Source organism: Ambystoma mexicanum, chromosome 5p, assembly GCF_040938575.1.
Source record: "Ambystoma mexicanum isolate Mex_15411 chromosome 5p, UKY_AmexF1_1, whole genome shotgun sequence".
Lineage (NCBI taxonomy): Eukaryota > Metazoa > Chordata > Amphibia > Caudata > Ambystomatidae > Ambystoma > Ambystoma mexicanum.
Window position 1 is genome coordinate 130,441,345 of NC_090930.1, and position 25,784 is coordinate 130,467,128.

The following is a 25,784-nucleotide window of genomic DNA, read 5'->3' on the forward strand; positions in this document are numbered from 1 at the left end:
TTTACCAGGCATCTGATCCGGGTCCCGCAAAGGGAAGCTCGTAATCGGCGCTCCCGTAATGAAGGGTGCCGGTCCCGTACCGGCCCCTTCATTACGGGAGCGCCAGCCTTAAAATGAAGCCCTATGATTGGTCTTGATCTTGCCTTCCATAAGTTCTGAACTGAGCTCCCTGACCAGGTGATGCTTCCCTTATTTGGCTGGAAATTAATGACCAGAACTCCAATACCCGGGGGCTAGCAGCACTTATATTTTAAAACTGTTATTGGGTCTGTTCTTTGTCTCCACCGGGTATGCAGTGCGCTCTCTGATCAGGTGAGTTTTCTAGCATGTTCAGCTCTCGCAAGGGGCAATGATGCAGTGTAACTAACAGCTCAAACTGTAAACTAGGACAGGAATACCCAACCGCTCCATGTAAACAAATACAAGGGACTCCGAAAAATGGTCCCTTTAGCACTTGTTCTTTAGCATTAGAAATGGACTGGCTTTGTTTAACCGTGAAGGCACTATGCTCTTAAATCAGGTGAGGAATCTGGCAAGACAGATTCCTGCAAGTGACAACGATGTGCTGCTGCCTGTTATTGATACTCAAACGTCACACCAGACCTGGAAAACTCGAATTTCTGCTGCACGTAATAATGTCAGATAGGCAGAGAACCTACAACATGTCCTGGTTTGATGCTGGACCTTCATGTTTACTGAGTACCCTCCTCTCATCTACGATGTACTTGTAATTCCGATAGAATATAACTGGATGTAACTTCACATCATGAAGGTGTCAACCGATAAGCGAATCCAGAGTCAATCTGTCACAGGGAAGACCATAGACCTGCAATCGCTTGGCCCAGTAACGGTTGGGAATCGGCCAACTCAACACCGATGGTACTGTTTAAGCCGGAAAAGATACAGCCAAGCTTGGCAAACCGAACTAACTTCACACCAGGCCAAGAATGTCTCTGGGAGAACTAAAGCACCAAACCTCGAAAAAGGTAGAAATAGTTAACTCTGCAGGTACTGGAAAGTAATCAGGAACAGGGGATCTGCTCCAATTGCACAGATACACACACATACCAATAGGGGGACTCTCTCCTCTGCACCAACAAACAATAGAATGATGCAGACATACCCCTCGAATAATTTGGCCTAGCTGCACACATAATTATTAACCACCATGAACAGCTCAACAATTCTTAGAACACAGGTATTCCCCACGAAAATATGCCTAGCTGTGCCCATAATCTCATACATAAGCACCACCTATGCCAGAATACAGTTACCCCCAAGTCAAATCAGTGTTGCTACACACATACTACTGATCTCACGGAGCCTACACACCACTCTGAGAATGCAGATACGCACCATGGGAATTTGGCCTGTCTGCACGAATACAGAGTGCACCCAAGCACTTCTTATTGCACTACTCTCTCCACTGACCTGGACTACTGTCCCTGAGCTCGTTCAACCCACAGCACTTTGAGATCATACCAATGGTAAAAAAGGCGCTACAATATAACATAACGTAACAAGTGAGGCATGTTTTGGAGGAAACAGTCAAAAGGCAAAGTGTTCCAGGAGCAATAATTCTTTTTAAAAGATGAAGTCCTAAAATGATAAGATGCAAAACATGAATGAGAGAGAAGTAGAGACATTGAGAAGAAAGGCAGAAGTGAGACCTACGCGGTTGGAAAGCAGCAGCAGAGATGGATGGAGAAAGGAGGCAGAGAGAGGATGAGACAATAGCTGCTTGCTCACTCAAGGGAGCTAATTTTGAGCCTTGCATACCAAAAAGAAAATTCATAAAATCCTTGAGTAAGGAATATATGCATTTTCTTTTCAATACGTCCAATTTTCATGGCTTTTGTATGACGGAGACAAGGGGAGGAATGTGAATTACATTTCTGCCACTCCTTCTCTGCCATACAAATATTCCAGCAGTTGCATTGGCATGGAGTTCCATTCTGGCACAGATGCTATGGAGTCCTATGGAGACCGCCAGCTTTTTGCATCAGCAAAAAGCAGTAGGACTCCATAGGAATCCATGGTACACGTTGCCTTCCATGTGTACGGAGCAGGTCGTGTTAACTGAAATTGCACGGTGTTAGGTGCATGGTGGCAGGGGTGCACTGGCTTATAGGGAACTAAGGAGATTTCCCAGTAGGCCTCTACATTCTGGGCATCTTTTGTGCAGTATTTCTAAATTCCCCCACAGGAAAAGGGTTTGGCTTACTGAAAATGTGTAATGGGGGGCCACTTTGAATTTTTTTTTTTTCTTTTGGTTTCTTTTGATATTTTATTTCTATCGCACTCGTACACAAGTGTTTCAGGGCGCAACAAGACAAGGGAGGGGAACAGGGGAGAACAAAACAGCGATCTTACTAGGCCTAGTGACAATGAGAACGCGCAAGTGCATGGGAGAGGGGGAGGGGAAAAGTGCATGGAAGGGGTAGAAGTGGAAAGTGCAAAGCAGAGGAGAAACAGATACATAATAATAAAAAATAAATAATAAAGGCAACAAACAGTGGTAGTGCAGCCCAGCAATTTGCAAATGTTATGTTTAAGGCAGCAGGCAGGGCAGGTCTGATAAGTGCAGGAAGAAAAAGGCGGGGGGGCTGTATGGGTAGAGATACAGACCCCAGTGCAAGGGGTGGCCTGGAGGCAGTGCGGGAGGGTGGCAGGATGAGCAGGTACCTGGGCCCGGAGGACAGAGGATGGCCAGGTGCACGGTGCCAAGAGAGAACAGATTAGCAGGGGAGAGGGGGAGCGAAGGCAGAAGAAAAGAGGAAGGTCTTGAGGTGCTTCCAGAAAGCACTTCCACAGTGAAATGTAAAAGGGGAGGGCAAAAGGCAGTGTATACACTGCCTTTTGCCCTCCCTTTTTGCACTCCGCTGTGCAAATGATTAAACTTTGGCGGATGGGGCCTGTGTACATGAAGCTGCACAAGTTACCGGTCCCGCTGCCAAATTACGGGAGACTTAAAAATGAGCACAACCTGTTCCTAGGTTAGAGTATGCCAGTGTGCACAAATGACTGCTGATACTTGCTGGGTCATGTCTGCAAAGAGTGTAACATATGTTTCTGTCAATTGGTGGAAGGGGGAGGGTTTCCAGAGAAGGGTTTGCAGGGAAGAGGAAGGCCCACTTACAACCACTCCAGTTGGTGGAGGTCCTTGAAGACACCGGCTTCCAGCGACGTGATGTGATTGTGACTCAGAAATCTGCAGACGCAAAAGAAAATAGTGGTGTTCACTGTTGCCATTTCCGAGGGCAGGGCGCGCTCAGCAGGTGGCACCCACACGAAGCATGAGCACATTTGCATAAACATGAAAACTGTATGCCTTGTATTTATACATTTTTGCAATTTTTAATTTAGAGAGCACACAACCATGACAGGAATGCAGCAGGGCCGTGTACAAAAATATAATACAGTAACTGTCAATGCACAGGAAACATGCAATGCCGTGTTACATCAACCGGTTCTTTCTGTATGTGATTTGATACATGTTATTCTGCATGTTACTTTATTTTATCATTTCACTTGCTCTTTTTTCTGATTATGATGTATGGGATGTTAGTCTGATATGACTCATTTTCTCTATTTTGATAAATGTGATAATTATTATTTTATATATGATGATTGAAAAAAATCAAGATTCATATCAATTAACAATAGCATAACACATGACATATATTGCAGTCACCATTTTAGCAATCATGCAAAATCAGCAGATATAATCCATTGAATAAAATGTAATAAATAAATACTTGACCAATCTGCAGTCTCGCAAAGATGTTTGTAGGGGTTTATGAATCTCAATCTTGCTCAGCCAACAATTGGATCCTCCTAGCCCATGCACTCCTCAGGTAACCTGCAAAGGCATATGCCACCTTCACCTCCGATGAGAATAGTAAAGTCGCGGCTAGGATACTGCCCAACTTTATTAGCGCTAGTGCCCGCGCGTCCGGCGGTGTTACTGCCGGAGCACAGGTTGGGCACTAACTGTAAGTCCACATTCCTTGGACCCAATGGGGAATTTTCGATGCAATTTCCGTGCGGTAATACTGCTGGGGGTAATTGCGCTGAAAATTGGCATTTTTCAGCGTGTTTACCCACAGCTGTGGGTAAACACGCCAGACTCGTGACAGGGCCAGAGCGTAAATGCAGCGGTAACACGTTACCAGCTCATTTAGGGCTAACGTTCAACTGTGATCAGGATTTTGTTGCAACTTGTAAAAGACAACAGTTTTCTAACTATAACCCACGTCAGACCCCCATCATGACTTGTCCATAGAGCATGCCCGAATAAAATTGATCTGGAAGGTTTAAGATCAGTAAGCCACTGAGATGCATTTTCCACACGTGTCCTTCACTGATGTGGAAGACGGAACAGCCAATAAACGAGCAAGAAAGAAGATCTCCACCTTTCACAAAGGATCTAGGATCGCATAGCGCCGGATCGCACTGTTATACGACTAGCAGGGATAGACTTTCCCTTATCCATCGATAGCCTTTGCTCGACTGAACAATGGTGCAGAGCTTCGGCAAATCTGAAAATGCCACCTATGACCTGCCTTCTTTCGACAACATGTTCATTAAAATGGTCATCAGAGGTCAGTCGATGACTGCATCTGATCAACCAAATAATCAGAGGCATCACAGGGTGCGAGACGATGGCTGTCCTATACAATTGGTGGGAACCTCTTTCTAGTGCCAGAGACCGGCACAACACAGGACTTATACTCGTTGACCTATAAGCCCCTAGATGACGTAGTATGGGTATTTCTCCACTGGTGCTGTGGTAAGGAGCATAACTGAGGACTGTCAGCCTCCTATTCCCGCACCTGGTTACATCCGCCACAGTAGCTTCTAGACTGGTTACCAGGGAGATCACGTGCAGGTTGAATATAAGAGGGGCAAGCACACACACACTTGCCTGACCTCCTTCGCAACTCAGATCTGTTCAATCAATTCAGCCTCAATACCATTGCGGACACGTACTTTCACATCTTCATGTAAAGCCTCTTGCAGTTTTGGGGACGACCAAATCACTGAGATTTCTGCAAAGGGTTTCCCTGTCATGTGGTGAAGAGTGGAACACAAATGTGTACATTCCACATAGACAGAAGATCCCGTTACCTTCACGTATTGGGCAAACATGAGATATACATTTAGGGTAGATGATCCGTAACTGTATCAGCTCTAAGGGCCAGTAGTGCGTCAACTAGGATATCCTTTTCCTGATCCCACTGAAACAACTTAGAGTTACCATCCAGTAAAGTGACCAGACGATGTAAGGATGGGGTGGACTTAGTACCCTTTTTTGGATATTGGCACTAAAATTCCAAATATCGTCCTCGGTGGATAATGATTAGTCCAACTAATTGTGTTAAACACTTGCACCACGAATGGGGTCCATAATTCAGTTTGCATAAAAAAGAAGCCCAGCATTCCATGGAAATGTAATAGGCCTTGGCCTACCTGTGACATATTGCATTGTGTTTAAGCTTCATTGCCCCACCCTGGACACACCAGCCTCCTTTTCGCAGATCGAATCCTTAATATCGCAGATTCCTGCATAAAGAACCAGAAAGAGGCAAATCAAGTCCTCTTCGCAGGTGTGGGCTTCTGGGTCTTCAGAAAACCCCATATCCCAGCAGCAATACTCCAGAAGCATCTGGCATCTGCTGTCTTTGCCGCTTCACTTAGATTCCTCTTAACAATTGCACCATCTCAGCCTAATGTTCATTGTATCCAGACAGGGAGCTCTTAAGGCTCTAATTAGAGCTCTCCTTTTAGCCTTGCAAATGGTGGATAGCCAGGAATGTCCTTACAAATGTCTAAAAATAATCAGGCAAATCTCATTGAACTGTATGAAATGCTTTAACATCTGTGGTCTGAGGATTAATACATAAGCCTCATTACAGGTGTGACGGTCCTGAAATAAGGTTGCCGGTCACACCGTACTGCCACCCTTTCCGGACCGCCACACAACAACTCTGTGGGCAGGTGCCATTGCACCCAACTGGTCTGACCTGCTGGGTACAACGACATCCCCCGCCTGCAGAGTTTTCACGGAAGCACCCGCACTGTTAGCAACAGTGCTGGTGCTTCCATGTCCTATGGGTCTCCGCAAGAATGGGGACTAACATTTTCCAGTGCCTGACTTCCCGATCCACCGGGACTTGTAATATCCCAGTAGCACTGGGAAGTCAGACGCCAGACAAGTGTTACGAGTCCGGCAGCAACCTGCCGGTCACACCAGTGGGTCACAGCCGGACTCAAATTAGGCCCATTATCTCAGTTTTCGTTGCTGCACTCACCCTCCCTTACAGGTTGGTCCCTCCCCTTCAGAGTAACAAGCTGCCATGATCCTTTTTCAAAATCTCTGTGGTATAGGAGGAGCCAATCTTGGTTCAGCACATATAGAAAGCCACACACATAAGTGAGGATTATGGTTGGTTTTGTGCCTCTGCAGAATATCAAACCCGTGAATACTGGTCCAACACTTTATGGGGATTAGGACATAGTAAACGGTACTCTGAAACATCCAATTATCGAACGGGTAATTGCAGGCTGTCACAGAGTTGTAGCTACCATTTACATCTGTGAAACCTGTTTCCATAAGAATACCCCACAGATATAAGGTATTATACAAAGTGACCCTGTAGGAATAAATTATAAAAGAAATCATTTTCCTCCTCATTTTAGACAAACAAGTTGTCATCTGTGTTCAATCAAAGGTTAAAATATCCCGCCACAACCATTGCGCATTCGCATAGGTATACTACATAGTCATTTGCCATAATTGTTGTCAGCTTGTGCTGTAAGGCCAGGACCCTTGTCCAGATTTAATATTGTAAACATTGACTAGACCAAAGCATTTCTTTTCCCTGGACTTCACAGTTAGAAACAAATTAGACTTGCAGGATTGCCTGATTCCACACCCTACGTTGACTGACGCATGGATGGCCAGACCCTTGGACTAGTCCTTCGTGCTTTGACAGAGCAGAGTGAGAAGCCCTGATATGGACTGGGTCAGTCAGCCATGTTTCATGCAAAAGAAGCATCTGGTGGTCTTTCATGAACTCCCAGAAGTCATCATCTTTTAGTATCCCACGATCGGGAGATGAGTAGGACCCGCTGATGGGTTTATGATTACCTCGCGACTAATCCCTTCAGTACCTTCACCAAACCTTCTGCTTCATACCCGGCCCAAGTCCTGCAAAGATCCCTTCTCCAGTTACTCCTGGGACTTCTCTAGACCTTTGACTGTCGTGTGCCAGGTGTAGCATTTCCACTGGAAACCCCATTTGTTGTATAGGCGCCTTACAAATATCCAATAGACAAATAATTAATAAATTGGTGTGCGACCATCTTGTCAATCTAGCCTTTCTAGGTTGCTTGGACAGGCAACTCTGTTCTTAAGTGGATACTTTGTGGCAGGCCCTTGGGGATGCTCTTCCCGATCCGGTAGATTCAGTGTTCAACCACTTTCTACCCGATAGGCAAACTGCCTCGCATTGTGGCGTAAATAAATTACTACACATTAAACACATTTTTCTCTCCGAAAGTGGTCTATAGCAAAAACTTAGTGGGAAAGAAATTCTTGATTTAGCCTGACACCTGTGGGATCCTCTCCACAACAGATCTTGAATTTTGGACGGATAAAACAGTGGGCCACCTGGAAGGGGTGTGCAGTCTTTATAACGAAAATGTTATGTAGAATACACATATAACAAAAATCATAGAACGAAAAACGTACCGAAAATGTATGTAGGGGTGGGGTAAAGGGTTACATCTTGTGGGGAAGCGGCTGGGTGGGTTTTGAGGGGTGGGAAAAGGGGTTTTTAGGGGGGAACCCCCAAAAAAAGACAAAAAATATTTATGTTTTGCGTTTATAAAATGTTCGTAATATAGGCATTCGTTATAAAATGTGTCGTTATAAAGACATGAAACCCTTGGAAGGCTCTTCTGCCGGATCCAACCCATCCCGCGTGTTTTGCAATGAACAGATCCCTTGCCATGAGCAGGTTTGCACCACAGATATTATTGACAATACTAATCACCTTGTAATTGTTTCCCCTTTGCAGAAGGCCTCTAACTTCAGGACATGTCTTAATACCAGAACTAAGGGTAGCCCCTGGGGTAGCAGTTCTAACCTAAGCTTTCGGCAAGATGGCCATCTAACTTCAGACTTGTTAGTGTCTTTTCCTGTACTATTGTCCACATTTCCCACCCTTTCACATCCCTGCAAGCAGTGATTTCTGAAAGCAAGGGTGCATAAGGATGGTACGGAGCGCATAACCCCTGAAATATATCATGGATTACATGTCTACACATTATAACGTCTTTTGCAATTTTAATGAGCTTGTGCTGGAGGCTAGTTTTATTGATATATGAACAATTTATATATTTATTTTGTACATAGTTTAGAAGTTTATAAACATTCGGAAAATATACTGTATGTTTAATATTTGCATACGTTATCATAATTATTCAATTGTTTTCATAAATAATTGATTTTGTTGCTAATTTTAAAATATATTGGACATTTCTGAAAATTCTTAAAAGAATCATTTATTATATGTTTTATATCCTACACATAATACTTTGTTTTCAATTTCATTGAGCTTGTATTTGCATTTGCAATTGTTTAACTTTCCTTTTGGCTCCTTGAATCAAGTCGAACTGACTTGAGATTTAAGGGCTTCTGACACAATTGAGAGATCCGGGGCAGCATGAGTGGCCCACTGACCCTCCTAGGCACCCATCCGTCCCTCCTGTGTAAGTTTCAGCATGTCAGTTCATTACATCTATTGCCATAGTAGTCACGATAACCCTAAGCATATGGAAAATCCACTGCCACCTCACACAGCACTCTACTGAAACCTTTATTTCTTCCCCTGCTCTCATTCCTCTTGACTATTGTTCTACCTACTCTATGGCCTTGCTCACCACTCCTTCACCACTTCCACCCGTGGTTTCACTTCTGCCCCTTCACATTGACTCCATGCTTGTTGGCTGCATGTGTACACTCGTTGACTTTTCAAATGTTTCCCCCTGCTTTTCAAATCTATGCCGCTATTTCTTCTCACCACACATCTGACCAACTATCTCATCCTACTTTCCTCCTTGCATCATGTGTGCCCAAGCACAACCCAACCTATCTGCCTCCCCTTTCCACCCCTTTACACTGCACCCTGTCAGGCATTTGAGGCAGACTCCACATGATGCCCATGGCAGTTCCAGCAGAGTAAGGCCTGGAGGCTTTATATCGGGTGGCGTTCCACACTCCCGGGCCGCGGCAAGGCATTCCTTGTTTTCGGAAGCAGCAGAGGCCATGGCAGGCCATGGGCCATAGGTGCCGCCATTGCAGTAGTTGTATGCATGCATGGAGGACCGCCACTACACTTTCACGAGTGCACCGTATGGTTGATGTTCCCCGTTACCACGCCAACGTGCTCGAGACAGGGAGTGCCTTGTTCTCATACCGTGGGCAATTTCAACCCCCGGAATGGACATCTGACGCTTTAATACTATTCCTCTCCTGCCAGTTCCTTTTGACGTTGGGCCCCTTCCTACCTCCGATTGTCGCTTTCCTGTTTTTTTGCTGTCCTCTGTCCTCTGCCTCCTCCTTCCTGCTCCAGGTCAGACAGTATTTTAGGCCTCTACTACCATCCCTGTGAGAGTTCCCATATTTCACTGGCCTACCATGTACAGCAGTAGATAGCCCTGTATGGCACCTTGTACAGTTTTTGCACCACATGAATCAGGGGAGCCATTTTGTGGTGTAGGGATCTGGTCCCTGAGTGCACCTGTGTGTCCCTACAGGGGACCCAGGGCTGGTTCCAGTTCCCTATTTATTCCACGCTACATATCCTGGAAGCCAGAAGATTGACTGCTCCTTTCTGATCCAGTGGTCCTCAGAAAACAGGTACCCGGCATGATGTGGTGTATAACACACGCGTCCACTGGAACTCCCTGTACAGGTTTGTTTGTTTGTTTTTTTGTTTGTTTATTTGATAATGCGCTCCAAGCCCTTGGGAAGCTGGGCGCAACAATACAAGTAGACTCGAAACTTAGTTACAGTGCCTGACACAGGCTATTACAAAACAGAGGTAACTTACAACAAATGATACAAGTGATACAGTACATATAGGATCAAGATGGGTAAGCGTAGACGAATACCGTTTTAACATATGTATAGCATGATCAGCTAGATAAGGGTGAATATCGTTACATATCATTGATGTGCAGCCATTTGAGAGCGTTACATGTAAATCTAGTGTAGGGTAATGGGCGTCTGAGGTCAGGTGGGAGTATGTTCCATGATTGTGCAGCTCTAACGGAAGCTAGATCCCCCCGCTGTGGTAAGTTTGAATCTCGGGACTTCAAGTAAGAAGGTGTTGGCAGATCTCGTCAGTCGGTTTGAGGGCCTCCAGTTGATTCTTTCAGCTAGGTAGGGGGGTGCTTGATTGTTGTGGCATTTGGATGTGAGAGAAATAGTTTTAAGGAGGATTCTGTCCTTTATCTTTAGCCAGTGGGCCTCAGTCCGGTGTTTGGAGATATGCTCTCTACGTGGGATATTCAAAGCTGCTCTTAGGGCATTATTTTGTAATCTCTGGAGTTTGTCAGTGACCGACTTATTTGCACCTGAGTATAGGGCGTTGCAATAGTCCAGTCTGGACATGACAAGGGCATTGGCCAAGGTGAGGCAGCTGGCACTGGACAGGAATGGTCTGGCAGCACGGATGAGTTTACACGTGTAAGTGGTTGTAGAGGCGAGGGAGTGCTTTTTAAGGGTGAGAGCTGAGTCGAGGTAAAAACCTAGAGTTTTAACCTCTCGCATAACCTTAATAGTATTATTGTCGATGTTAAATGAGGCATAGTCCGGGGTGAGTTTAGTTAGGTTAAGGTCTGATCCGAGGAGCAGGATTTCAGTTTTATCGTCGTTCAGGCAGAGGCCATGGGTGGCCATCCATGTCTGAATGAGGATGTATATTTTATTCACCATAGCCAGGTCCACTTCATAGTTGCCCGAAAGGGGTATGAGGATCTGGGTGTCATCTGCATAATTTGTGTAGGTGACACCCAGTCTGTCCAACTTGTCGAACAATGGCTTGGTGAAAATGTTGTACATAGTGGGTGAGACAAAGGAGCCCTGTGGGACTCCACATGTAATTTGGATGGGATCGGCACAGGTAGAGGTGGAAAAGACTCTCATGGTCCAGTTGGCTAGAAAGGATTGGATCCATGCTATATCTTCTCCTGTGAAATTGGCAGCGAGCTTGAGGTGGTTGCATAAAACTGCATGATACACCAAATCAAAAGCTGCTGACAAGTCCAGTAGGAGTAGCAGCGCTGTTTTCCCACTATCCTTGAATTCCTCAATTTTAGTTTTAAGATCTATCAAGGCTGTTTCAGTGCCATGGAGAGGGTGGAAGCCCGATTGGCGCGAGCCTAGTAGATGGTTAGCTTCTAAGTAATCTTGAATTTGGAGACAGGCTACTCTATCGATGATTTTTAGTAGGAAAGGTACAGTGGTGATAGGCCTATAGTTAGTTGGGATGGATGGATGAAGGGTTTGTTTCTTAAGAAGGGGGAGGACCCAGGATTCTTTTAGGTTAGCTGGAACTGTGTTGGATTTGAAAGAGGAGTTAATGAGCTTCGAGATAAACGGGGCTAAATCTCTGGCTGCGTCCTTTATTATTTGAGCTGGGCAACTGTCTCTCTTACAGTTGGAAGGCTTCAGTGAGAGGATAACCTTTTCATTGTCGATGATGGAGATAGGTTTGAAGCTAAAAGAGGGATAGTATTAGGTTCAGTCACTAGAGGTGCTTGTTGATCAGTAGGAGAGAGGGCGTCCTTTTTATTAGTTATTTTAAGCTGGAGGGTGGAGATTTTATTCGATAGGGCATTCTGAATGTTAGTGCACCATATCTTGTCCTTGGGGCCATGTCAGTTGGTTGGATGGGGGATCCCATTTCCCGAAGGATGGCAAAAAGTCCCTTGGTATTAGATTTGGCATTAGTAATTCTGTCATTGAATACATTTTTTTTTGTATTGATAATTTCTGTCTTGTAATATTTGGTGAATTGGGTTAAGTTAACTTTGTTGTCATCAGTAGGCAAATTGCGCCAGATAGTTTGGAGTTTTCGTTTCTGCTTTCTAAGCAGAATTGGGGTGTGAACCACATGTTAAGATGGGCTTCTTGTTTAGCTTTGCGTAGTTTAGGTGGTGCGATAGTATCTCGTGCATGAGACATGGCTTTATTAAAGGTCTACTAGGGTGTCTGGGTCAGTATTGTTCTCCAGGCTATTGATAGTAGGCAGGAGGAGGGGGATGAGTTTTTCTGTAGTAATGTCTTTTTTACTTCTGGTGGGGAGTGGTGGTATCATTTTGATAATTTTAGGGCTGAAGAGGTCAAGTGTGGCAGTGAAATTTATTAGATAGTGGTCGGTCCATGGTTGAGGGATGATGTCAGTAATGACTATGTTGCAGTTAAGTTCAGATACCCAGTCAAGCGTTCTACCTTTAACATGTGTGGGGGTGAGGACTTTTTGGGTAAGGCCGTGGTCGTTTAGGATAGCTGTTATAGAGAGGGCATTTTTATTATCTGGCTCATTGAAGCCAATGTTAAAGTCGCCCAGCAACAGCGTTTGCGAGTGACTTTGGGTATTGTTAGCTATGAGGGTGGTAAGGTCATCTTCGAAGGTTCCCAAGGGACCTGGGGGCCTATAGATCAAGTGAATAGTTAGCGTGCGGTCATTAGAGAGTTGCAATTTTGCTGAGAGTACTTTGCAGGAAGCACAGGGAGGTGAAGTGGGGAGTCTGATAGACAAAGTAGTTTTAGCGATGATGGCTAGGCCTTTGGCATTGGGTCTATCTACTCTGTGGATCTGGTAATTGTCAGGTACGGCTAGCATCAGGGAGGGTCCTGCTGCCTCGTGGAGCCAAGTTTCTGTTACGGCAAGGAGGTTGATGCTGCTGTTGTTTAGTATGTCAGCAATTTCAGTTGCATGGGCTACCATGGATCTGGCGTTGATAAGGGTTCCAGACAGTGATAAAGTATTCTTAGGAATAGGATAGCTTGCAGATTTATCTGTGTGCTTGTTTCGACTCGGGTGTTTCTTTTCATGAAAGTGAGTGGAATTCGGGGTCGGAGTTGAGGGTTTCGTGGCTTGAGTTTGCTTATCCAAGTGCGTCTGTATAGTTGGGGATCTAACAGTATTGGTGCGTTAATAATGCCATATATCATATCATATCACCCTCTGTAATAAGACACATCAACCAGATGGTAGGATTGATTAAGCGAGCACCATATGATTCAGGGCAATTTACAAGCCACCTCAAATAAGACACAGAATTATCAACTTTTGTAAGGTTCTTTTTATAAACCCTAATATAATCTAATCTGCGCTAACATACAACAATGTAACTCCCTCAATCTGGGACAAGAAACAGGCTGGTTTGCAATAGCAAACGATTTTGTTTCAAATAGTTAAAGCAATTAAATATTAAATATTGAGACTGATAGCTCTCCACTTATTACAATGGAGTTCACTTGAATCATAGATCAATTAATACTTAATACAAAACAACTTTATAGGCGCTACTCCTTTATAGTGGCAAAGACCACAATCCATTTTGGTTATTTTACTCGTTTATCCACCCTATAGGGAAGAGGAAGATGTATGGTCAGAACAATGCTTCTTCAAATAGACAAGTAATCAGCACTTTTTCATACCTTGTACTATATTCTGGTCCCCAATGATATACATTTTATGAGGCTTCCACATAGTACCTTTAAATATAAAAGGGATATGAAGTTTATTTCATTTCATTAGAAAATAGATGCTATTTCTCACGGCATCTATACTGACTTGGGTTCTTTCTCTATCAAATGTAGGCTAGTACCGACCACCAGCTGGCACCAGATCGTTTTGTCCCACTTTGGGTACCTGTCCCAGGATATGATATGTTTCTCTCAGTCTCAGTACTCTGTCCAGCTCTGGGGTCAATTCTATAATCAGTCCTTGGATTCAATCCAATCTGCTTTATTCCACAGCAATGTCACTGTGCAAACAATGCACCTGCTTCTCGTTCCCACTTTGCAGTTGTTTCTCCCCAAAATCATCTGTTGGGTCAAACATAGACTGTGAACTCTACCTTTTTAAAGGTGATGTCCCTATCTAAACTCTAATTGGAAAGTCAATCAAATTGGTAGCTTATTCGAGTGGGGTAGCTTCTAGCAAACACCCCCTTTCTCTTATCAGACAAGAGTCCTTCATTTGCTGCCTAAGGGCCATGGCAAAGACTACGGTTTCACCACATACCCTTTCATGATGTCATTTGGTCCTATGCTGGAATCACATAACTCTATTTTCTACGATTGTACTATCTGACTGCCTACAGGTTTTTAAATTATCTTTTGGAATGTGTCTGTTTCTAGGGAAATTAATATGATTACTCTGGACTCCGTAACTTTAAAATTGCTGAGTTATAACATTTTATTTTCTTCATGCCCATCTAAGTTTGATCACTGTTATGTTTTTGGATTAATTCCCGTCGAACCAAAATATTTGATTTATTTCTGTGACCTTCAGATCTTGAGTTATTAACGTATTATTGAATCTCATAATTAAGATTGAAAGCAGTCATTATGATCAAACGCTTTGGTTTTTCCTTTCTCCCATTTGTCACGTAAAACACGTATGTTCAGTATCCTTAAACTGACATGTGAAATTGACACATTCAGATTGTATCTGGAACTCTGATAATTGCTCTTTTGAAGCTTGGCTCCTTTCCTATCCATCACGCGAAATACAAGCTAAGATGACCAGTCCCACCTATAAGCTTTTCTGCAGATCTACACATGGTCTCCCATCTGTGAAAACAGAATACATGACCCCTTAGTGCCACCATATTCTAACGGACCCTCATCAAAGGCACTTGATATATTGGTGGCATTATAATGGATTAGCGGCAATCTAATCAATAAATACACTAAAGCAATATGGCCCGATTCGGGCTTTAAGGTAGGAAGACCAATACCTACTTATTATTCCTAGGATCAACTGTGTTTCTCGAGGAGACTGTAGCTTTTCAGTCGCTGGGCCAAGACTATGGAATAGCCTCCCACTTGAGCTAAGAAGGGCAAATTCCCTACAAATCTTCAGAGCAGGTTTAAAAACCTTCCTGTTCAAGTAGATGTGGTTACATTTGTTGGCCTCTATGCTTCCTTATCAGCATTTACACCTATTCATACTGCTGAACTTGTTCCCAGTGTTTGATTCCAACTGCGCCAGGATACAATTTAGTTAGTTGTGTGCATGATACAAATGTTTCAAATCAAATCAAATTATCCTGTCAACCTATTGGGTATGTCTTGTTTTGGAATGGTCAGAACCACCACTGGAAAGAGTGAATTTAGTTGTATTTTTAAAGTTAATTTTAAAAGTGAAAGATGGGTTGGGACTCTCTGCCTACACTTGTTCACACACAAAAAACGGAGATCTGAGGTATATGAAATACTTCAGAATCCAGGGTCAAGGCCTGTGTTTGAACTTTCAAAACAAAAGCACCCTCCATGTTTGTCTTATCTAGGGAGCAGGTGCATTTCTTTCAACCAGCAATTCCAGCAAGGTAATCTCATAGGGGGCGATTCATGGAATAAATGTGTGCTGAAATCAATGGCGCAAGCTGGCGCAAGTGTGAAAAAGACAGAGCACACGTGCAAACTGCACACGTGCGATTCACGGAAGGCCCTGCGCGTGTAATTTCCGCGATTACGCCAAATCCACGCGTGGCGCACACCGGCGCACGCGTCATTTCCACATCCTGAACGCGACGCGCACAGCAAAAGCCCACAACGTCAGCGCACACATCAAAAGGGGGGCGGAACAAGGGGCGGAACAAGCAGAATGGGGAACAACGTGTGAAAATAAGGGCGTAACTGGGAAAGTACCGCTGGGAAGTACTCGGAACGCCTACATGCACGCGAACTACACGTATTCATGGAATTGAATAGGGAAAACCTGCGCACGTCAAAACACACGTACAATTACATCCGTCACACAAAAGCAGGCGTAAGCGCCCTCACGCAGCATAAAAGTGCGTGCTAACAACAAACACGCATATACTGCTATGATGAATGCACCGTTCCTCACAGCAGTGATCATGGTGCACTGCAGGGGGAGGAGAATAGCCAGGCCCTACATTTTTTCGCCCAGGACTAGCCTTTTTGGGATGCCTGATGACCAGGTCTATGGTAGGTATAGGTTTCCACCTCATATCATCCTCGAGCTGGTCAGGGAGTGGGAGGATGAACTCACATCGCCCACCCTGTGCTCCCAAGCATTGAGCCCCTTGGAGAAGGTGCTCATTGTACTGCATTTTTTGGCCACTGGGTCATTTCAGCGGACAACTGCCATAGTGGATGGTGTCTCACAGGCCACGCAGTCATGCTGCCTACACCAGGTGTTGGCAATCATCACTGCACGCCACCTCAGTCCGCAGGCACATATACATGCCCAGAACACCCGCAGAAAGGCAGGCCGTGGTCCTGGACTTCTACAGGGTGGCACACTTCCCCAAAGTGCTCGGTGCCATTGATTGCACCCATGTGGCCCTATGTCCACCTAGGGCCACTGAGCGAAACCGCAAGCACTGGCATTCCATCAATGTGCAGGTGGTATGCGATGCCAAGGGAATTATCACCTCTGTATATGCCAACTTCCCTGTGTCCACCCATGACAGTTTCATATACAGAATGTCCGCCCTGAGCAGGGCCGTGAAAGCTGGGAAGCATGGCGACACATGACTCCTAGGTGAGTACAAATGCCTGTGCACATGCATACTTGTCACACACAGACAAATACACAAGCCCCACTAATGACAACTATTATCACCTTACCAGGGGGCAGTGCCTACCCTCTGAGCACCTACATGATGACGCCCATACACAACCCCACCACACCACCCCAGGTAAGATACAACGCAGCCCATATTGCAACTAGGGCCATAGTGGAGCGAACATTCGGAGTGCTCAAGTCACGCTTCCGCTCCCTTGACCGCTCTGGCGGACAGCTACTATATGCACCCCTAGTAGTGTGCAGGATCATTGTGGCAGCATGTGTCCTGCACAATGTTGCAACACAGCATGGCATACCGGTGGACATGGTGGTGCCCCCACATCCCCAACTACACGCACACCCGCTGAGCATGGGCGGGGAAAGGGCATGTGGTGAGGCAGCCCGTACCCAGCTTGTGGCCACATTTTTCACCTAAACTCCAACCCCTGCAGAGTGCACACAGGCCTGGCACATACCAGGTCACAATCGATGATGAGAAAGGGACAGTTAACTACCTTACCACCCTGAGAATGTGTCCACGGAAATGCCACACTGTGTGCATCCCAAGCTACTTAAACACAACCAATTCCATGTGACCAAAGGGAACTCATTCAAGGCATTTCCCTCCCCTGACCCCCTTGCTAAATAGGGCATGAAAGGACTGGCATGCCACCCAAACCCTCCCAACACTCCTCATCCCTGACTGCCACACCATACCATGGCATGGAACGTCAAAACATCCAACCATATGCACAACACATGACACAATAGTCATGAAGTGCCATGTGAGAAATGTAAATAGGCACCAGACAATTATACCTCACATGGAATCGGAAGAAAGGGTTGACCAAAACCTCACACCCTGAAAACGGTGCCACAAATGCATGCCACCAGTCGTTCAAGCAACACAACTCTGAATACCTTTTGCCATGCAGACTGGGCAATAGCAAATGGCCATATCAAACACTGCACACTGCACAGCACTGTGAGTGTGCATTGCATTGGTGAAAACCCCTCTGCATCATTCATAAAATGGCATACAACCAAATATTACCCTGTCATGTATGTACAAGATTAATGACTCGGAAGTGAACATGGATTGTCATGACACAGCATGCATGAGAAGGCAATCTGGGTGCAATGTAGTTTGGGGGTGGGGTGTAGCCTAAGTGTATTCGTCCATATGGACATGCCCATGCATGTGAAATGAAGTGAATGCCAGTGTCCCGTACACAGCACATATAAACATAGCACCAAGGATCCCCCTGTGTCTCAAACCACACCCATCCCCTGACACCTCAAATGAAATCACCACATTGCATCAGCCATTGACCAGCAGAACATATCATGTACAGAGCACACCACATAGGCAATGGCAGACAGTGACCCATCACTGATTCATAGAAATCGATTAAATGAACAACACACAAACTTCATCAAAGCGCATCAATGAGGGAGTGAATAAGGGAGAAGAACAGTACATTCCTACATGTCCTTCAAACAGTCCACAGTGTGAGAATGAACTGGAAAACCAACGTACATATTACAATTGCGTGGACCAATAAGGGAGAGCCTAGGGAGGGAATGTAGGATGACATAACTAGTATCAACATTCCTATGCCTGACGGGAATAGTCGCAGTGCAGGAGTCACATAAGATGGGGAGTGACAGAACAGGAGGGAAGAGGTGAGGAGAGTAACAAAACAAGTGACAAACTGTGGTAGGTCTACAAAGAATCAACATAGTGCTGGGGAGGTGGAGAAGAAAGACAGAAGGGAAAGGGGGAAGAGATGACCTGTAATCAGTGGTGGAGGGACTAATGATCAAATTAACTGGCAAAATAATACTTAAAATGGTGAAGGTGGGGTGTGGAAGGATGGAGGCAGAGGGCAAATGTCTGCAAAGAACAATCACCTACGTATCACCATGGTCAATGGCAATTGGCCTAGTGGTTGAAAATGACAGCCAGAGTACAAGGAGGAGGCCAAAGGGTGGTGGAGAGGGAGAGGAAGGAGAGAAGGGAGGAGGGGGCCAAGCTCAAAATGACCAATGGGGAAGATGGTGAAAGAAAGCACACACTGGGGGCAGAGGGAAACCTGACGTTGCAGGAGAGTAGGGGATGTGATGATGAAGGGGGGAGACAGAGGGACACTGAGAGGGGCAGGGGAGACAGGGGGGCATTCAAGTGACTGAGAAGGCATGTGGACAGGTCTAGACAGGGCCACCTTTGTTGGCTTTTGGTAGTGGTGGCAGGCTCAAGCATCCTGGTTTGCCGGATTGTCACAAGGGCCAAGTGCAAACAGTGGGAGGGGGGAGCAGGTCCAGGACACAAACTGAACATTTAAATGACAAACAATGTTGTCATAACTCAGATGTCACATCCAAACACCAGCCAGGGCTGGGAAATGTCCAAAGTGGTGCTAGAAAGGAATGGGTGTTTGTTGAAATGCGTGGTGACAGGGGTAACTCAGCATGCAGCCTTCATGTGGCATATCAAAATCACTGTTGGAAAACTGTCCCAATTCAACATTCTCAGCACATGGACCCCTCCCACCATCAGTGTGTTGTATGCAGCCAAAGGGTGCATGGTACCAGCTACAGCAGGAAGTGCATTAACCTAGACATTCAATACATAACAAACATCTCAAGCAACATGATGAAAGGCACAGTCAGCTTAATACTCACCAAAGTTAAGTGCAGACATGCATTGGAGAACCCATCTAGAATACCCACTAGGGGTGTACACACAAGTAGAACTGCAGGCTGGCCACAGATATGACGGAAGCCCAATGCCCATGTGTGATATGCTGTTACACCGAGCCATCCTTGCGAGCCCATGGAAAAGGGAAGCAGGAGTAGCATATGTGTCAGCACTCCAAGCAAAACACATACACAAGATAAGCCTGAATGGGACCAGCAGGAACATACAGTGGATGCCTTCCGATGCCACATAGCATGACACTGTCACATGTGTGCACAATAGACAAAATTAAATTGAAAAAAAAATAATTCTAAAGAAAATACAAATTAAATCAAATAATCAATTGAAATAAAAAAATGAAAAGAGTAATGAAAGAAACAAAAGCAAAATCAATAAAATAGAAGAAAACCAGAAAAAAAACCTAACAAATAAAAAGCATAGTGAAATAATTAAAAAGAACAGCAAAATAACGGAAACATTAATTAAAATGAAAAATGAAAATGAAAAGATAACATACTTACCAAAACCATACAATTCAGATGAAAACACAAAAATATTATCAAAATAAAAACTGCTGGGAAAAAAAAGTGCAGGAAAAAAAAATGGGCATATATGACCCGGGTGTGGGGGGGGGACCCGGGAAGGTGGGGGTACAGGGTGCACCTCTACACCCACGTGTAGATGTCGAGGTAAAACAACAACAAAAAAACTCACTGGGCTCAGCGCCTGCACGGCCCGACCTATGTCGGCGATAGGTTGTCATTGTCACCGTCTGGATCTGAATTAGAAGGTGGAGGTGGTGCAGTTGACTCACCACGCCTAGCCACGCCTTGCCCCTCAATGGCAGCAAGTATGCGGGTCTGGTAAGCCAGGTCCTGGCGGGCCATGAGACTGAGGTCAGCATGCATTACCTCACGTGTCACACGTGCTTCCTCCAGCAGGGACTGACATGTGAGACGGAGTTCAGCTTGCATGGCCTCACATGACAAACGGAGTGACTCTCGGCTTGCCCGGAGTTCAGCCGAGATGGTTCTTTCAAGCTGTTCAAACCTGTCTTCTGTCCACCTACTCTGATCCATCATGAGGTCAGCTACAGTAGATCGGAGGGCTTATTGTTCCACCCTTGGGGCCTCACAGTGTGCCTCTGCTTGAGCATTAAGTGTTTCACGCAGCGCCACCATTTCAGCCCGGCGTGCCCTGTCATACGCCGTCATGCCCAGCCTGAGTGAGCGGCACGTGGACTGCATAGCCCACTGATGGAGCACCATTTGCCTAACAGAGGGGAGGATGGAATGGGCCACACTTTCCATACCTTGAGCAATCATCTCAACTGCACCCCCCTGTTGCTGTGCTATGGCAATCATGGAACGCTCCCCCTCAGTTGACCCGGGTGGCACGCGGCCACCGCGTCGCCGGACACCACACCTGCTGGGCCCAAGGAGCCGTGGTCCTTGCTGGGTTGGTGCCGCCCGCGGCTGCAAGACTGCATCCCTCCATCGACCTGATGCCCCAGGAGCATGGCCAACTTTTGTTGAGTGTGACCGTGCACTCGTAACCACCACAGGTGCCTGGCCCCCTACTGCAGGTGTTGCAGACAGAACACCATCCGACACAGGATCACCTACCAGCGACGACACGTCATGATGTAGATCCGGCTCAACATAGTGGTCAGAGGATACATCAGAGCATGACTCAGAGTCAGTTCTGGACAGGATGGCCTGGAGCACCTGTGGGTTCTCGTGGGCTGCCACACCACAACCACCACTGGTGCCTGGTTGGTCATGTGAACTGACCACTGAGTCTGGGATGACATCTTCATCCTCTGCCGCCAGTGCATCATCACCTGCAACATAAAAAAGAGAAACAAGAACATACACGTCAGTAGCACATACGACACACATACAGTTCACAACACTGACAGACAAATAATGAAACAGCCATGTCACAGGCAAATCAAACCCCAACCTGCATCCAGTAGCATTGCAATGCAAGGCCATCCCAAAAGCAGTAAAGGATGTGTGCAAAATGTGAATGCAACACGTGTATTGCATGTTGCACATCACCTGCATCACACACAACCTCTAGAGGGCATACATCCAATGCCAAAATGAGAGATGGTAACAAATAGTCAGCACCTAGAATAAGCATGTGTTACCACACAGATAGACACAGCTAGAAATGTAACCGAACACACCATGATACATGTAACATGCATGTTCATGTGCAGCACTCAACTACAATCAACTATGCACAGTACATGTGTTATAGGAGACACCTATGCTAGTGCATTTCCATACTTTGATGGGAGGGACATGGGTACATACATTTCAGGTCAACATCACACAGCACCATCATGATTGCACGTTAAAGGGCTTAACTTGGCACAGGAGTGGGTGTGTGAGTTGCAGTGCATGTGTAGCCCCTCAATTTACAACATCAAGATGTATGTAGTGATGACAATATTCAAACATTATGGCAGTGTAACGGCAATTGCAGCCATTATGTGCAAATGGCATGCACCAGGTAGCATGGTTTCCGTGAAACACCCGCCCTATGGCCAATAGCAGGGAAGTACTGCATGGCAATGACATGTTCCATGCAGAACTGTGCATTGCCAGACAGTGTAGGCATGCGTTTATTGCATTTCGTCAGTCAAATGTCTCTACAGCTAATGAGAAGTGGACATGATGGAGGGGAGCTGAGGAGCCATCCATAGTACATCCATGCATGTAGAAGACAACACCAGTTGAAAAGTGGTCATGGGCCTGTAACTGGGGGAACCATGGACATGATACAGATGCGGATAAGTCTGAATCTAGGTAGGGTTATGAGATAGGAAGGTTTAATTAAATTGCCCTATAGATTACACGTGTTTCGGCAAGGTGCCTTTCTCAAATCAGGGCATATCTAGATGCAATAAATCATATGTGAAAATGGTACGTATGCATTCAAAAAACACTGTATTCCATGTCACATTGCAAAGATCAAAAATGGGAAAGTCAAGAGAAAAGTGCAGTCAGCCATAACATAGAATGAAAAGTTCAGCAATTGACATTTTACCCATATGCATTTCCATTAGAGTTAATAAATGACAGAGAGAAAGGGTGGGGGATAGGGGAGTTTTACACTCGCATTGGCAGTGTGGGCCCTCGGGTGTGCCCTTTCCCCCCTCCCCATGCCCTGCAGGCAGCCCACACCACAGGGGACTACCTTACACCCCTGGGCATGCCCCGCAGCCAGCCCACATGGCACCATGCACTCGGGAGCACAGACTCATGTCTCCCAACCACCCCTCCACCCAGCAGTGACGAGCACCTGCCAGCAGGCCCCGACTCATGTCCCTCTGCACCCCCACCCACCCACCTTTGACGGGCACCTGCCAGCAGGCCCCGACTCATGTCCCCTTGCACCCCCACCCACCCACCATTGACGGGCACCTGCCAGAAGGCACCGACTCATGTCCCCCAACCAAAATTCCCACCCACCATTGACGGGCACCTGCCAGCAGGCCCCGACTCATGTCCCCCTGCACTCCCACCCACCATTGACGGGCACCTGCAAGCAGGCCCCGGCTCATGTCCCCCTGGACCCCCACCCACCCAGCAGTGACGGGCACCTGCCAGCAGGCCCCGACTCATGTCCCCCTTCACCCCCACCCACGCACCATTGACGGGCACCTGCCAGCAGGCCTTGACTCATGTCCCCCTGAACCAATACCCACCCACCTTTGATGGGCACCTGCCAGCAGGCCCTGACTCATGTCCCCCTGCACCCTCACCCACCCACCATTGACAGGCACCTGCCAGCAAGGCCCGACTCATGTCCCCCTGCACCCACACCCACCAACCATTGATGGGCACCTGCCAGCAGGCCCCGAGACATGGCCCACCAAACACCATGTCCTGACAAAACAGACCCATGTCCCTAATGCCAACCCTATTCCCCCTTGCCCCCCGGTACAAGTATGCAACCATCCACAGAACCCACTCCCAAATTACCCATGCCATGACAGTCTTAAATGGACCACCATGCCCATGCAGGAATGCACAACTGAGCCACACAGTGGCAACACATGACTTTGGCAATGTTCATTGAGACATGCAAAAAACCAATGATAGAACACAACACCAATCTTGAAGTTAGCTAAAATGTACTACAACATTATGAACTGACAATGAGAGAAATTAAAAAAATAAAATGTTGATCCAATGAAGAAAAAATAAAATATGTCATGTTGGATGAAAAGTGGGCCATTGCCAATGTCTATTAGAAAAACATAATCCAAATTAAAGAAAACCATTGATCCATGGGAACATTTAAAAAGAAAGTATGTACAGGTCTGTAACTATATACAATGGTAGTACAAATGGTCCATGATCCACAGACAAAAGGAAACCTACAAAAAGTCCTATGAAGAATAAACTATATCCACGAAGTGGAGCAATGTCCATGAACTCCAAAATAAAAGTAGAAACAAAGGAAACCTAACACTAATGAACTATGTACAATGGCGGCGGGCAAGACCAACGGCTCACTCATTGATGTTTGGGGCCAGGGCATCATCGAACTCCACGTTGATGTCCCAGAGGCGGGCCTCTTCCCTGGCCTCCAGGTCTCGCAGGGATGCAGTCATGGCCTGTTCCAACTCCCTGCAAGTTGCCTGGAGGCACTCAGCCCCCCTCAATGCCCTGCGCATGGAGTCCCCCCCCTAACCATAGTGAGCCATGCCTCCTCGGTCCGCACCGAAGACACTCCCAATCCAGGGTCCACCTGCCCCCCAGCCGATGCCTTCCCCTCTGATGTTCATGGCCCTGATCCACGATGCCTCCCACGCTGAGCCTGCCTCTGCCTCCGACGCAGCTGTCTCTGCCAGCACAATGGCATCCGGGATGATCGAATCCACCGGCGCCGTCGTGCACGTGCCCTGCCTGATGATGCCGGCACATCCTCCATCCGCTGGGGTCCAGATGGTGGGATGTCCACCCATGCTGGACCTCTGACTCCCGACTGTGGCAGGGATGGGATCTCCACCAGGCTGGCTGCGTTGGTTGGGGCAGATCCACAGGGGGCCTGGTGGCATCTGCGCCGGAAGACGGCACGGAGAACGACTGGTGTATGGTGTGCACAGAGGAGGAGAGGGCTGCAAGTGTGGCCGACACATGAAGGAAACCCCCGACCATGGACCCTCCCAACTGGGCCACGTTGGCACACAGCTCTTCGTGATGATATGTTTGGTCCCCCCAGGAACAACGCACGGCATCATGAATGTCACGTGTGCGCAACGCGACACCAAACAGGACAGACTCCATCCGGTCACGGGTCCCCTCGTCCACATTTAGAGGAGTGCCAGATGACATGGACATCCCCCCTACCTGCGGACGGGCCTGGGACGGGGCATCCCTGCTGGTGCACGGTGATGCAGTCACAGTGTCAGGGACAGAGACATGCACAGGCACCTCCGCAGCAATCTGTGCTGTCTCCTGCCCCTGGACTGCACCACTTGCACAAGTGGTACCACCCCCACCAGGCCCCATGTGCTGCTCTGTAGCAGCCTCCTCCTCCTCTATGCCCTCCACCAACCTGGATGGCTGTGCACCGTCTACCGCCATTGCAGGATCCTGTGGGGGCTCATCCGCCCCTTCTGCTGCAGCCGTAGTGGCAGACGCGGCACCAGCCCCCTCGCTCCCGGATGATGGTATTTCCTGGGAGGGTGACTGGGCCTTGCATCACCGGCCGGTGGAGGCATCCCTGCCGCTTTCCTCCACAGCACCGTCTCCGCCCTCTTCTTCGCTCGCCGCTGTGTAAAGGGAGACATTGAACACAAGCATCAGGGTACTGAACTATAGTCCCCTAGACACAAAGCAGTGGCACATGAGTGGCACTGTCAAACGTCACTTCCATCATGTCCCTCCACAACACATGGGTCAGTGCAGGCAACACACATACAGGAACAGGCATGGCACATGCAACATACATTGGCATCCATGTCCAAGGCACTGTAGTTGCATCCAACGGTGGGCTGATTCTCACATGCACCATGGGACATGCTAGTTACATGCTCACGGGTCACTGGAGGGTCATGCATTTGGCCCGGTATACCCCTGGACACAGTGGATACAGGGATGACTAGGCCATATCAGTGAATCAACACATCGTCACCAACATGTGTCATGCATCCATGGCACACCCACTACTCAAACACATGGACATGTACATCATGCATGTCCATGACAACA

The 25,784-nt window shown here is 46.8% G+C and overlaps 1 protein-coding gene across 1 annotated transcript in view; it reads right to left on the bottom strand.

Annotated features, from left to right (window-relative positions):
* Positions 1-25,784, bottom strand: part of LOC138480782 (relaxin receptor 1-like) — a 583,697-nt gene that overhangs the window by 508,794 nt on the left and 49,119 nt on the right. Inside the window, exon 5 of the mRNA XM_069612524.1 lies at positions 3,140-3,211. Coding sequence (XP_069468625.1) covers positions 3,140-3,211 — 72 coding nt within the window. The remainder of the gene's footprint in view (positions 1-3,139; positions 3,212-25,784) is intronic.